The sequence below is a fragment of the Anoplopoma fimbria genome, chromosome 19 (assembly GCF_027596085.1).
Source record: "Anoplopoma fimbria isolate UVic2021 breed Golden Eagle Sablefish chromosome 19, Afim_UVic_2022, whole genome shotgun sequence".
NCBI lineage: Eukaryota > Metazoa > Chordata > Actinopteri > Perciformes > Anoplopomatidae > Anoplopoma > Anoplopoma fimbria.
In genome coordinates this window covers 7,944,611-7,960,676 of record NC_072467.1, presented here as the reverse complement: position 1 = coordinate 7,960,676, position 16,066 = coordinate 7,944,611, and the positions used below count along the sequence as shown (strand labels likewise).

The 16,066-nt window shown below is 37.6% G+C and overlaps 1 protein-coding gene across 2 annotated transcripts in view; it reads left to right on the top strand.

Annotated features, from left to right (window-relative positions):
* Positions 1-1,972: 1,972 nt before the first annotated feature.
* LOC129107917 (receptor-type tyrosine-protein phosphatase beta-like) overlaps positions 1,973-16,066 on the top strand; it is a 40,648-nt gene continuing 26,554 nt past the window's right edge. For both annotated transcript variants that reach the window (XM_054619527.1, XM_054619526.1), the window contains exon 1: positions 1,973-2,143. In XM_054619527.1, the coding sequence (XP_054475502.1) occupies positions 2,078-2,143 (66 nt within the window). In that variant the 5' untranslated portion in view covers positions 1,973-2,077. The remainder of the gene's footprint in view (positions 2,144-16,066) is intronic.

Below are 16,066 nucleotides of genomic sequence, written 5' to 3'. Positions count from 1 at the left end.
GTTACTTTGAATTCACTTCTGAGCAAGTTTGAAACTGTTTATGCAAAATTGTTTTAAATAGTAAGATTTAAGCTAAAAATGCATGTGTTTTGGAAGTACTGAGCGTACACTGAATAAACGAGACCTGGATAATTCTGCCAGAGTTGAGAGTTTGCGAACAAACTATTCATGTAGTTTCGCTGTTCTTAATGGTGGCCCCCATTTCCTTCAATTCATTATCACAATTCTCTTTTTTTGGATTGTTTGATCACCATGGAGGCATGCAAGAAAAACTACGTTTTCTCTGAGAATTCAAGGTAACACGGTGAGTTTGGAGGTTAAGTATTGCTTTACCTTTCAATCCCCAACTGCTCCAGTCGAGCTGCTGAGTTTCTATCAGATCAGTTTTAGTGGGCAGCTTCCCGGTGTAAATGTGTACATAGCATTCCTTAAAAAATGAAAGGATTGCTGTATTGTCTTAGCTACATGCATGCTGGTAAAGTGAACATTTTAAACTAGAACACAGAATCATAAATTTAATAATAATAAAAAGAGTTAAAACATGGGTGATGAGGGAAAGGAACAAAAACATAATAATAAGGATTTTAATGACAAATTTACTCTCAATCAGAGTTTAATTTTCAGGTATCAATCATTGAATTATCAGCACAGTTTCAGTAAAAACTGCTGTTTTTACAGCCAGCCATGCACAAGAGCTGTCTGTTATTTGCTGTTTCCTGTGCAACGCTCTGTGACCATGCTGATAAAAATGCTCTATAAATAAACTTAACATGACTAGCCTATCCCATGCACATATTTTATTTAACTCCTCATTCTTTCATAAACAGAGAGGAAGTGCAGAAACATACCAGTGCCGCTTCAAAACCACCCTTCTAATACACTGATGTGTCCTTTTAGTCCTTTGGCAGTTTCTGAGTGTTTACCAGCCCCAGTTTAACTGGTCTGCACTAAAGCAAAACAGATAGTAGCAACTGGTGGTCTTAATGGACAGAGAAAGTATGGTCATGATACACTTCACCTCAGGTTGCTGCTCTTACTAAGGAGATGATTATTGTTAAATAGGAAGGCCGTGCAAACAGGTGTTTTATAGTTCCTACATGAAACTGCTCACAACGAGTTCTGTGGATTATCTTTAGTAAGCGGGCCATGATTTCTCGAAAGAAACATTGCTGTTGAGCTGAAATGTATTTCATTTGAAGTTGAGTGCCTTATGGTTCCATTAGAGAAGGCAGACAAATCTCTTCAGCGATATCGCCATAACAAGGCAACTCACACCAAAACAATCTAGATTGACTAATAAGACTACAGGTAAAATGAAAAGAACTCTTTTTTTATCCTGGGGTGAAGTGTTCCTTTAACATATTAATCAAAAAATGAATTGATGTATCGATCCTCTGTGATAAAAATGATTATTAGTTGCAGCTCTTGCAAATGAAGCATCGTTTTTTTTTCCAAACACTCAAATAACCATTTTGTAAAGATCAGAAATGTCTCCTGCTAGATTTGAAGAAGTTTAAGAAGTGATTGTGTATGGCGAGCCCGTTGTTCCTTGCTTTATGGACCTGCTTGTGTGAAGACAGCAGCATCACTTGATGTTACAGTGATACTAAACCAGTAACTTTGGGGAAGTTGCCAAAAAAACAACAACATTTGCTTTTGGCAGCTCGTCTCTGTGTGGCATTAATGAAGGGACCCCTCGGTTGCATCCCTCCACCCTGCAGTGGCCAAGTTATGGCAAGAATGTGGGGTGACTCTTCCTCATTTCTGCATGACCGAGCAGCCCTCCTCTTCCTCATAGTCCACCGCTCAGACCGTCGGAGGCTGTGGCACATCGAAGCGGACTGATGAGGAGGGAGAGGAGTGGCACATCTCACTAAAACTTCCCGGAGTGACGCACACGCACGCCGCTCCTCCCCGTTAACACCGAGAAGAGAAAGTTCCCCTTCTCGCTTTTAATCATCCTGATGTGACACAGAGTCTTTTCCCATGCGCTGAAGAAAAGTTTGGTCATGAAATCGCTCAACTTTTAGAGAAAAGTAACTTTCAAACTTTTTTTTTACTCAAAGCGCGCGGCATCATGAAGCCTGTGCTGCTCTCCAGCGTCTCTCTTTGGACCCTTCTGGTCTTCAGCGCCGTACTAAAGGTAAGACAGTTTTCATACAATTGTTTTTTTTTTTTTTTTTTTTTTTTTAGCAGAATTAAAGCAGGTATTGTTTTGCTATTGGCAATGGGGGGCGCATTGTTTGTATGATGCAGTTCAGTTGCATCACCTGTGTGAGTGCACCTGTTCCGCAGGTCGCTGCTGTGCTGTAAGGTGATTTACTCAGTCAGGAGCTGGCTGTGGCGCAGTGCGGACTGATGAGAAAAGTTATGTGAGCAAAATATTCCAACAGATACAAAATCATTTCATTTTCAGCATGTTTGATGGCAGACGAGAATGTCATCGCTCACTATGAGAAGAATAATGGTCCTTTGATGGTTTTAATTGCAATTCAAATTTATGTCAGCAAGTCATTAATACGCCGACCGTCAGTTTTAGAGGTCTAACAATGGTGGGCTATGTATTGTAAGACGTAGAGAGCAGAATTGAACGATGTTGGATACATTTGTGAAAAATAAAAAGTAATTTGTATTTTGTAAAGATTACATACTCTAATGAGTTTCTTTATATTTGGGATCTCTTTGTTATTTATTCAGGACTGCACAGATCTGACCTGTACTCTACAGGTCTGTGCCCCCCTGAACAAAGCTTACATAACAGTTATCAGACTGAGGCATCCCGAAGCCACAGACCCACCTGTCCTTGTCCCACTGGTCTTTCTGGAGAGAGAGAGAGATAGAGGGTGAGAGAGGTTGAGAATGGCATGTGAGGATGTGTGTGGCCAACACAAAGGGGTCAGGAATGGAATGAGGTGCAGTTCAGTGTCCCTGTCACTCCTGCAGCCAGAACTCACACCAGCATACCAGTTTATTAGGTACTACTACAGTCTGATGGAATCCATTACAACACACAGAGCGCTGTGTCGTGACCTCTGGTCATTTTGAAGACAGTATTGATAACTATATAGGCAAGTTCTAATAAAAGTTATTATTAATAGACAGAGTTGAGGTCTGGTGCTGCCAAATAGTTGATTACAATATTTCAAACCACAAATGATGATGCACTTTATTTTGTAGCCAAAGTGCATTATTACATCAGGAAGCTCTTCTTAAGGATGCTAAGATGCAACTTTTTGTTTCCTAAAGCAATCACTTTTACACATTTAAAACATCTAGACCTCACTGAGTGGACACAGGATAGAATTTGATATTTACAAAGAAACTGTTTTTAATGTGTATGAGTCACATCACTGCCAATACCTGATCCACTAAATAAGAACAGTACTGGCACCAAAATCGCTGTGGGGACTCGGATAGGTGCAAGTTCTTTTGTAAATAGTCTAGATAGATTTATTTTCTGGTGGCATTAACAAGGTGGAGACTGTCCACACAAGAAAAAAAAAGACCAAAAACACTTTTGCTGGAGAAATGCAAGTGACATTTAATGGTCATGACTGTCGACTCTCTAAAGCAGAAGTGGTGTGAAGGGTTTCACCGCAAAACCTCTAAGTGAGGAGCTTTGGGTGGATATTTCTGGGTAATAAATGTAAAATGTGTGACTGTTTTGGGCATGGAGACCACACTTCGAGTAACTTCTCTTTCTAACAGTCAACCATGGCTTTTTATATAACCACAATATTGGCCACACCTTAAAGGGACTGTTCACCGCAAAAAATACATATTTTTCCTCCTAACTGTAGTGCAATTTATCAATTTATCACAGACTTTTCCAGATTAGGACTTGTTAATGTATTCAAGTTCATGTATTAATGTCTTCACATCATGAAAAGAAGCTTAATCATTTAAATACAAACTGTGAGGTGGACCTTATTTGAATAAGAAAAAGGAAAATCGAAACAATCACACTATACATTTTATTACATGGTGCCCACATGCTTTCAGATAATCAATTATGTTGGTATGATCATAGTGTACACTTAACTCTCAATTGCACACAATTAAATTAATTATTCTTTATTGCAGTAATCTTTATCTTTTCCTGGACGCGAACAAGACACCCAGCTGGCCTACGTGCGTCAATGTGTTTTTTCAATTCGTCTATGTTTTTAGTATGATCTGTGTTCGTTTGTTCTGTTAAGGTGAAATTAAACTACAAAATACTCATGCAGAAATTGTAGAATATCATCCAATTTGAAGGTTTGAAATAGTTATTATTTATTAAGCATGAGAGGTCATTCAATGCAAATATTCAATCAAGACCATTTAAAAATATTCATGAACAAGACGGAGAAGTTGGAAGCTGCAGAAAAAGCTATTAAGAATCCCTGAGTCAGCATTTTTTTTCTAATTGGTTCTTTAATGTCATTAATTGTTTATAGTGAAAGACTAACCTGCGTGATAACTGGTTTAAATGAGGAAGTAAATGTGCAACGGTTCATTTACGTATAAAAAAACTTCTACCATGAGTTGAGCAGAAATGAACACCAGTCACACGATACACATGAAAATGTGAACCTGCCACCACAACAATTGGTTTTAATTCTGTAAAGAGTGAGGCAGGTCCACCGACTCTGGTGTTGGTTCAATAACCGCACAATTCAGTATTAAAGAGAATTTTAAATGTGTTATACAATATGACAACACATTTTCAACCCATGGTGTAAGAAGAAGAATTCTGTGTTTTTTCACTGTAAATTTCTGATCATTGAGCCTTAAGTTGTGGTCAGAAGTAGTTAACATGATAGTCAGGACTTTCTCGTTTAGGAACAAAACCCGTTGCTCTTTCAGCATTTCGTCTTTTGATGAAATCAGAGATTAGAGGCCCAATAATCTCCGTTGCAGCTTTGGCACACCTGAAATCAGCCCTTCAGGATATTATACAAATGTGGTCGGTTTCTAGTTAAAGAGACACTTGGGCATTACATGTTTGTTCCCCTCTCAGGTCATGGAAACTAGTCAGAAGGGCTAATTTAAATTCAGTTAAGTCAGATGAAAGCAAGACATTTAATTTGGAAACAGCACAAAGGAAGTTACAGTAGAAAAAGGGGAACTACTTTGCTTCCCTGAAAGGAATTGTTTTGCATACTGACATTTTTCACAGAACACGTTAATAATACTCCTAAGTAAAAGTCACAGTCTATATGTTCATACCCGTCTAAAGTTTAATTTAGTTTGGATCTTGCTTTTAATTTCAGATCCCCTTAAGAAAATAATTTTATATTTTGACCTTATTTTTATCAAGAGATTGATAAACTTATCTGCTGCATTATTCTCGTCAGTAGTCTCAGTTAAAAAAAACCCACTACCTGCTGTCAAAGTATTATTTTAGTCTAATATTTTTTGTGTGAAAAGAATAATAATGTTTCCTGGAGTCAAAATAATTTAAACCATTTAATATTATGATCACATTATTTTATTCTTTTTCCTCTACGTTAATTTGTTGTACAGTGTTTTTTTACAAGTTGTTTCAGGGCCAGCTGAACACATATCAGTCTCATCCAGAAGTAGAATTAGGCAAAATAATTGAAAACACCTGTGCAGACTGATGATTTGATTAAATATTATATATTTAAATTATATATTTGTATATTCCCCCGCTGAACCTAATGTCACTATGGGGATCATTAAAGTTTGATGTATAAGTTTTTCTTATTGAATAATATATAACACAAAAATAAACAAAACTGGAACATTAACATCTTAACGCATAATTCAGCTCCTTTAATGATTCTGTCCTTCCTCTCAGGCCCTTCCCGTCTGTAAAGACAGCGTTTCGTGAAATAACACATCCATTCAGTAGTTAATATAGTGTTTGTCTTTTCCTTGTATTTAGGAGCTTGTTATGACATTTGCCTGGCCATCTGAAAACCTGTTTCAAATTGGATTCAAAATAGGACCAAAAATAGAGCACGGTTTGTTAGGTGCAGTCTAGAGAGAGTGCGTGCCAAGCCACAGCTTGACACATTAGTGACCCAGGAAAGTACAACACTTTGCATGGTTATGGAGCCTTTCTCTGTTCCCATCCACTGTATATGTTCCTCCTCTTTCTCTTGTCTGTGGCCTCCTGACAACATGCAGGAATGAAAGAGTGTTGACGTCGCTATTAGTGAGAGACATCTTGGAACAAGGGCACGTGACGTTTCTAACAAGAACTGTCCCGTCTGTGGATATGGACTGATGAACACTGTCTCTCTGGCTATCTGCTATTCTAATGCCTTGCACTAAAATGTGGATGACGTGTGATGACGTCATGATGTCAACACAAGTATCCCTCTCCAAAATGTACTCTTCTCATCGTACCATTAGAAAGCTTGCATCCCATTATAGATCTAAAAGGCAAAAGTCACAAGTCAAGTCCTGCTTTGTGGAATGCTGAACCCTCCACCCACTCCCAACTACCCTCCATCTGCATCAGGACAGTCCAGTTTCAAATTAACATCCCCAAACATGTTGCTGGCTACCAGGATTGCGACTGGAAGATTAGCGTGTACAAGATGAATTACAAAGCGTCACAGTTCCCCAGTCCATGTAAATGAGACACAGGCTCCTCTCTCGGGCTCAAAAGCCTTATTGTCAGCAGATAGCTATCATTCTATCAGTGGCCTCTGAGGGAGTCATGGCCAGACAGGGCTGTTGTGGGGGTTGAAAAGTATTATATTTCTCTAGTTTCACTTGTCTCTCTATCACTCGGTCATACTGCCTCTCCAGATGGAGTGCGAGAGTGCTTCAAGTACTTTTTTTAAAGCCCTATCAGTACAAAACTACCATATTAAAGATCTGTGGCAGTCCCTTCCACCTCTATGGCAGCAAAGGCAATTTGTTAGTTGGTCCATTACTTTGGGCCGACTATTGAATGCATTTCCATGAAATTTTGTACAGACATTCATTGTCCCTGGAGGATGTATTGTAATGACAATGTCATTTTCTTTTTTAGCGAAATTCTTCAACAACTATTTGCCAGATTGCCGTAAATTTGATACAGATAATCAAGTTCCCCTCAGGTCTAAACTGAACATGTTGTCAAAGGTCAGTTTCAGTTTAAAGGCAGTATTTACACTCTTGAATAAAGCACAAAGAAGCCAGTCACTCATAATACAAAACCTACAGTATGCTTTTGCTGCTCTTCCTTCCCTGCAGACGAGCGCACATCACACCCCACGCTCCACTTTAACACATTTCCAACATCACACTGATCACACTTCTATGATCAGTGTGATGGCCCAGCCCTCCGTGTCCAGAATATGTGGGTGTGGGTACGTATGCATTTGTGCACATCTTCCTACTGTTGCATGGCCAGAAGCCTTAGGAGGAAGCTCTGATGGCAAGTGCCTAGTACTCAGATGGGTATCTGCACAGTGCTGGGAACAGTAAATACCACGTCACTCATTTCAATAGGCTCAGATGTGGCCTGTGTGATAGCAGCAGCAGGACTGCGGCGTGGGAGGCTGATACTGTACCTGGAGACAAACACACTCATAGCTAAAGCAGTCATGCACTGGGAGTTTTTTTGGAGGCAGTGGATATTTTTAGACATGGCTTTTGCATTTTTTTTAATGATTCATTTTCATATAGTATACAACAGGAGGACGCTCATATTGAATTTCTCTTGTGTTGCTTTGTGCCATTTATATTCTCACAGAAATTATATTGATCTCAAATGCAATGTGTTGTATACAGAAAAAAAATAAAACAGAAGAACACACTTAATGGAGTCACCTGTATGTAGAAAAATAATAAATCAACAGTAGATGTGGTCCGTTACAGGAACCTCTGAAGAAAAAGTTCTGTGCCGAGTTAATTTGTTATCCTATTAATTTACGTGTATAAACAATAGTTGCTGCAATCTGTCCATCCTGGCAGAAAACTGAAAACCTAAAAAGAAAGATGTGTTTGAATGGAAATAAGTGACTCTGGATTTAAATTACACTAATAAAAAATTAACTCTTTAAGTATGTGAGTTTTCCGTCAGACTCATGGTTACAACTCACACTATGGATATGAAATCTGATCTTTTTCCCATAAAGTTTGTTATAATATAGAAATTAATTTAATCTTTTATCTACAGTGGACAATGATTATTAGTATATATTAATACCAACATCTAAAAAGGCTGCAGTGAAGGTTCATTATAAATATGTACATTTCTTAAATATCCAAAAAGAAAAGAAAATCCAGATATGAAGGCATACATTGTGATATTGAATATAGGATAATTATTAGTAGAGATGCATCGATACTGATATCGGATATCGGTCCAATACTGACTCAAACAGCTGGAGCAGGTATCAGTGACAATGAGCCTATCAGGAATCGAAGGCCATTATTTTAATAAATAGCAATTCAGTATATTTATATCTATGTATTTATTTGGGTTTTTTGTTTAAAAAAAGTTAAAAGAGCAATAATTAAATCAAGCCTGATGTTACATTACACATATACACATTATTAGTATATTATTATCTCATACACTACTCTAAGTAGTCTATATTTATGAAAGTACTCATAACTAGAGGTACATTTTTTGTAATTTGTGTGAACTGACCAATTGAGTGATAAACTTCAGCACAGGTTTTCTTGTAGCCTTGTAGCATAGGAAAGGTCGAAGGTCATGGGTTCATCTGACATTGATGTTGCATGGCAGAATCAGTCATGTGTGGCGATACAGTAAGAGATAAACTTTAATACATGACCAATTGTGTCTCTGCATGAATACATTTTAATTTTAAAACAATCACATTATTCATGGATTTGCAAGTTGCAAGAAATAACATTTCGCTAAAACAAACCCAAAGAAACAGAATGGCGTGAGAGAATAATATATGGCACAGTATGATGAAGGAACAGTATAGATTATCAAGTGATGTTTTGAAAACAACAACGCTTCATGATGGCTTTAAGTGCACCTACACCAGTTGATTTATTACCCAATGTTGTGAGGCTCTTGTCCTCCTTCATGTGACCTTAATGAGCTGGAGGCATAAAGTACAGCATAATGCTTAACATAAGAGTGCTTTATGTTGTTCAAATATGTTATCAAGGGTCTCTGGGTGGGCTCAGGAAGTCGCAGGAAGTTATGTTATGACCAAAGAACATAAACAGTAAGTAGGTCTCTCACAAGCTACTTAGGCAATGAACTCTCTCACAAGCTACTTAGGCAATGAACTTTAATAAAGAAGCCAATTTATAAGAGGCTGACAGAAAAAAAGTGAGAATGTTTCCATGAACCTCCACACGTATACTTGATGTTTGCATCAGATAATCATCTGCATTGTGATGTGAAAAGCTGAAAGCTGAAAACACAGTCAAAGCTCATTTACTTCTGAATAATTTGTAAAGTCACAATGTGATCTCAATTTACATTGTCCGACTCACATTATGTTAAACACTAAGAGAAAGGTAAGTTGAGAATCTGCAATATGATCGATGAAATAGTATATTTGGTGATTTGTTTAGGGGCCTGGCACACCATCACAGGTGTTTCCAATCACTCCCATAATGAGACCTCCACTCAGGTTGGATTTGGGAGCTGTCAGTCAAGCACAGTGTGTACATACCCACACAGTCTTGGGAAAAGGTCTAATCAGGTACCTTAAGTGAAAACACCTGTATGGATGTCCTAATATGTTGCAGCAACCATTTTTATGACCTTTATTTGACTCCCATCGGTTGCAATTCAAGTATATTCCCAGGTGTTGTATCTTTTAATCAACAATCATGGGTGAAAAAAACACCGTCTTTGACACACGGCCAGGCCAGAAAAGAAAGGAGAAAAATAATATATAAGAAGTCACTGGCACTTGAATGCATGTGACAGATGAAAAAAGCTATTTCAAAAAACAGAAAAGGTCTAGTAGAAAAAGAAAAGACAAAATCAATAAAGGAAATGAGAAGACAGCAACAATAAGCATTTTTGCATTTCTTCCTTTAGCCCCTTGTTTTGTGTTGCTAATCATCAAGACACACACACATACACACCCTGTTTTTTAGTTGGAGTCATATAACGTGATTTTATAGAAACTTCAGCTGTAGAGGAATCCACTTTCTCCACTCAGCAAGTCAACAAAGGCACCACCAGCAACTCCTCCACCTTGTGCAGCTTTGCGTAATTCGAGGAGCAGAAATGGTGCATTGTGCATTTTCTTTTCCCTCCTTCACATTTTTGTTCAAAGTTATCAGATTATAAGGAGCTAAGGTTAAACAGACTGAGCAAACAGCCTTTAAGGTGATTTCTTGATTGTTTTGGGGTCTGAGTGTTATTATGGAGGAAGGAACTGGGGCGTTATCAGCAGCAAAGGCAGACTGCTAGGAATGAAAGGGAATCAGAGACTGGCAGGCCTTTAGGGTTGATGTAATGTTTATATTGTGTTGAGTACAGCCATTTCCTCCTCCTCCCTATGCAGACGGGCCCAGTCAAAGGGCACAGATACAGTACACAGGGCGAAAGGGTCATTGGCTGAGTCCCAGCCGAGAGTGTTTCACAATGAACATTAAGTTTAGCTCCTCAAGTGAGAGTCCAATGGAGTCCAATAGAGTCTAAAGGAGATCTTTTAAGAAAAAATCATATAGCTTGATATTTACTACCCCAATAACTCAATATTGATATTATAGGTTGACCGTTGATGCTTTTACAAAAATATTTATATAATGAGAATTTTGATAAATAATCATCAGTAATGTGGATATAATGACTAAGTGGATGAAGGCAAATAATTACACCACTTAACTGTTTAAAACCATGAAAGACAACACTTAGGCCATATTAAGATTTTTACATTTTCACATATCACAATTTCAATAATAATGATTTCTTTCCCAGTGCTACTTCAGACTATGGGTGTAATAACAATCAGCTAAAGTATTTAATCCTTTTTCTTTTAGTGGCTTCTATATAATAATTCAATTCAATTCAATTCAGTTTATTTTGTATAGCCCAGAAACACAAATTACAAATTTGCCTCAGAGGGCTTTACAATCTGTACACATGCGACATCCTCTGTCCTTCCCTCACATCGGCACAGGAAAAACTCCCCTAAAAAACCCCTTTAACAGGGAGAAAAAAGGAAGAAACCTATGGGAGAGCGACAGAGGATAATGGTGGTAGCAGTCGGTGTCAGCAGGGCTGTAGCAGGATGCACCACGGTCCAGGTATAGCCACGATTTATAGAAGCCTGCGAAGCGAGAAAGCACAGAGACTCCAGGGTAGAAGCAAGTCAATAAGCGTAATAGTACAGGCAATGATAATTGTAATGTGACTAATAATGATAGTGGTAGTAGTAGTGGGTGTCAGCAGGGCCTCAGCAGGTGGCACGATGACAGTCCAAATATAACCCCGATTCCTGGGAACCTGCGAGGCGAGAAAGCACAAGAACTCCGGGGAAGAAGCAAAATCAGTAATGTGCATAAATAGGAGATTAATACATAAAGAGGGAGTGAGAGAAGAGGAGAGAGGAGCTCAGTGTATCCTAGGTAGTCCCCCGGCTGTCTAGGCATATAGCAGCATATCTAGGGGCTGGACCAAGGCGAACCTGAGCCAGCCCCTAACTATAGGCGCTATGAAAAAGGAAGGTCTTAAGCCTGCTCTTAAAAGTGGTGAGTGTGTCTGCCCCCCGGACTGAAACTGGAACCTGGTTCCACAGAGAGGAGCCTGATAACTGAAGGCTAATAATAATAAGGTGATACATCTAGTCATTTTACACACAGGCTTTATTTAACACCAAGATAAGAGACAAACCAAAGCTTAAAGCAGGGGATGTACAGATGGGTGGAGCTGAGTCCCAGGACATGCATAAAAAAATGACATCCATTATCTGAACTTCAGTATTTCGAGGGCCGTACTTCCCAAATGGGACTTTGAGATTGCGTTATTTCTGCTCTCTGAGTCAGTGCCAAGGCAAAATGGCTTGAGACGTTGTTGTGTTTATTTAGTCAGGAGGAAAATAAGTGACACTTAGGAAGAGTGCCAAGGGCAATAAAACATTTGGGAATCATAGCTCAGAGAAATCACATCCCCAGAGGTCAGTTTAACATGAATATTTTTATGAAAACATGAGATTGTCATACTGGGCTTTCACACACTGGTATGTGACCTTTACCATATTCTAATGGAGCTTGAGGAGGTTCAGTTTGTCAGACAGTGAGCAGTTTGTATCCATTCCAGCAATAGCTGCTCTTAAGTTCAAACTTGGGCTAGTTGTGTGTGTTTACTAAGTTTAGGTAACACTAAATTTAAATGACTTTTACTACACAAACTAGTTTTAAAATAGAGCTTACTATATATACACACTCCTGTGGTTGACTTAAAGAGTTAATTCTTGACCTCGGAAACAACAGTTGAGAAAACAATCTCAACACGAGGTCCTATTGGTAACTGCTCTGGAGCTTTTGATCACATCAAATTATCTTCATCAGCAGATGGAGATTGCTCCAAATCTCCATGTTTTATTAAGCATTTAAATGTCTGCTTGCAATCTTGATCTATAATAATCTATAATAATAACTGATACTGAGTTACAAAAAGAAAAAAACACTGTGTGATCCAACTTGAAATGGCTGACTTATAACACTTTAAAGTTTTCAGCACCGTTATAATAACTTGAATCACCAATAACAGAGATTTTAACAGAATCTAACTAAACATCCATGTTAAAAAAATAAAAAAATAAAAATACAACTTATATGTAAGACTTGAAAGTTCCTCACTTTTGTGCCTTTTTTTCATGGCATAGTTTCAACAGGTCATAGCAGTTTTATAAAATAATTTTGTTACACCTGAATGGAATGCACCCGCAATTAATATTATTTGTCACACCTGTGCTTTTTCTGCCATGATAAGTTAAAATGTCTGCCCTTACAAAGGTCTGTTATTGCTTTGTGTTAGCAAACATTACATATCCAGAAAAGATGGAGAAATATTACCATTCATTTGGAGACATCCCTGACCACCTGATTAATGTAAGTCCAATATATACTCTTCTCTTTGCGTTGTTTTGGTCTCTACTAATTCCTGAGAAAAGTATCTGGGTCTTTAGCAGCTACATGTTTGACCTTCTAAATACTGTAGCTAATGTTACACCCTGTTGCTGGACATGTAGTACTTACACATACAATGTGTTTATAAAAACTTTAAAAACATACACATCTGCTTTCTTTATTTGGAAATTGTCTTGAAGAGTGGGAAGAATTAACCATATGTGAAATCTGCAGGCCATACCACCCAAATACGCTCATGACCATGACCAAGATACTTATCTGTGGTTCATTAATGCAAGTGACCTTACAGACCTTACAGAAAATCTTAAATTAAAAGTGTTATGTTGTTATAAGTTTAATTATGTTGGTACGTGAAGATGCACCAACCTCCCTTATAACCTGTATTAAAAGAGAAAGGAAAAAAATAGAGTCATTAAGCTATCAGTTCTTATTCTTTGTGTAAATATGAATCTGAGTGACTGAATACTGTTCTCAACAGTGTCACATATTTTAGCACACACTATGCTGTTAGAACTCTCCATGTCTGCATAAGGTGACTCAGGTGTAGATTTGGCAGATGTGCATAATTATAAGTAACATTGGCCTGTATTCACTCAATATCTTCATCAGCATAGTGCTATGATGATGCATGTATGTGATACCAGTTTTTGTTCAATGTTGAATTGGCAGAATGAGTAGAAGAAGATAGATAAACTGTTAAAAATGCCACAGAGAAACAAACCTACATACTGTTCTGTGTGTGCGAAAGCAATGAGGCCACTCAAATAGCAATAACAGTAAATATGAGGAAGAAATGTTTGAAAGGTTTGATAGTATTTGTGCTTTTTCTTATCTCTTTCAAGCACTTTTACCTTCGTTGAAAAGTGCTTTACAAATAAAGTTTTATTATATTATTATTATTATATCTTTAAACCTATTTTTTCATTCAATGCTGGATTGTTTTCTTAATCCAACATTGAATACAATAACTGAACACACATCCTTTGAATTCACTTTGAATTTAATGTTAAGCTTTCAACAGTTTTAAGTAACAGAGAAAATATATATAAATACATTTTAGGAACTTATTGTTCGTGAGAAAAAATAAATATGATTTGTGATTTAGACTTATTTGTGAGTTTAACTCATGTGAAATGTCTGTCCAAACACAACCATCGACAGTGGGGGTCTTCATCACTGTGGGGAATCTCTTAGATATCTTAAACACCATCTTCTATGGTAGGAAAGTGTAAATGTGTCACTAAATTGCATATAGTGAGAAACTCTCCCTATTTACACTCTCTCTAACAGGGTGAAAGTGTGAAGCTCAGCCACTCTAACACCTCTGCACAAACAGCAGAAGTATAGTTAGATATATACTTCCTCGTACAGGCTCTTCCTCCTTTCAATGTACAAAATCCACCCAAAGTAACAGGAGTTTTTTGTTACTACCTGGTTATTTGAAGTAATAGTTGGTTGGGTTTAAAAGAGGACTTTCTTGAATCAAATACTGACTTTCGTAAAAGATAAAACACACAAACATGAATTCTATTTCATTCAAATGTATGTACTTTCACTGATGATGATCTTTCTCAACACTCAGTATATTCTGTTATCCAACGTTCTCAGACACTGGCAGCCTTCAACCAAGTCCTCAAAGAGTACTGAACCCTTGAACTCCTCGTGCACCTCTTTGTGGCACCGCTGTACTTCAGAAAGAAGAATAGAGTCCCAGAGGACTGGAAGGAAGGGAAGGGTCACTGTTGTGAATAGAAAAAGAAAAGTTAAGGAGAGGACGCCAGTCTCCAGGGGGGCTGCTGGGTGAAACGGGCAACATTTGAAGCAGAACGGACCTTTTCTTTTTAGGTTTCCTGGACTGACCTTTTTTGAGTTGCTAGACCTATTTTACTCTGTTCTTTTTCATATAAAATGTAAACTTCTAATTTGCTTTCACTAGCATGACTTTAATTAAGTGCAATATTGTGAAAGCACGTTGTATAAGATTTACAATGTAAGTATAATTCTAAATATAAGGAAAATCACAATACAGCTGCTTATTATGGCTTATCAGGTACACCAAACTAAAACTAAAGCATCCTAACACAACGGCCTTGTATTTAATCCTACTTTCATGATAGTTGTAGAGCTGAAGTTAATAGTCGATTAGTCGATATTATTGTGTTTAATGTAATATTGAAAATAGACATATTTATTTTTTAAGTACAACCTGATTAGCTCTTGTGCGATGGAGGGATGCGGTTAAGTCTACTCTATCATTATCAGGAGTTAATGATTGACCCTGGCGTTTATCTTGTGGAGAGAACGATGCAGGTTTGAGCAATGATGCCATGTGTTTAATGTTTAGCTGTGTGTTAAACAAACTGAAAGGCAACATGTCAGCGAGAGACTCTGTGCTGATTAAGTTTTGGCTAATAAGTAATGTGGAATCAGAGCTGTGTGTCTAGTCCTGATATCAGGACACAGATGGTAACCACGGTAGGAATACTGAGTTGGAGTTGTGTGGACATGAATTTGTATGTCCACGTACACGAGTGCATGATATTATTGTTTGCTGTCAACACAGTTGTTTTAGAGCATGAAACATGTGTTTTCCAGAGGAATGAGGAAGAAAAGCATTGTCAGCAGCAGTTTTTCATTATCTGAGGCCACAGAATGATTACCGATGGTTATGTATTACAAGGATATACTTTCATGTTTGTACTAACTGACACCGCACAAACATGATCATTTCATCAGTTACAATTGGACTTTATCCTGTAATACTGAGCTTTTGTGTGTGTTTTTTGCACCATTGAAAAGAGGGTGTCTTGATGAATACACCAAAGCTTTTTTTTTTTATCTTCAAAGTAATATGAACTTCAAGTTCATTATTTATTAGAAATTTAGATTTTCTAATTGATATTTACACATGGTTGTTATTTTCCAGGCTGATTCCTGTATGTTTAGACTTGATATACTTACATTTTTGGCCACAAAATGAATCAATAACTTTGTGTTAAATATCTGTGTTTATATG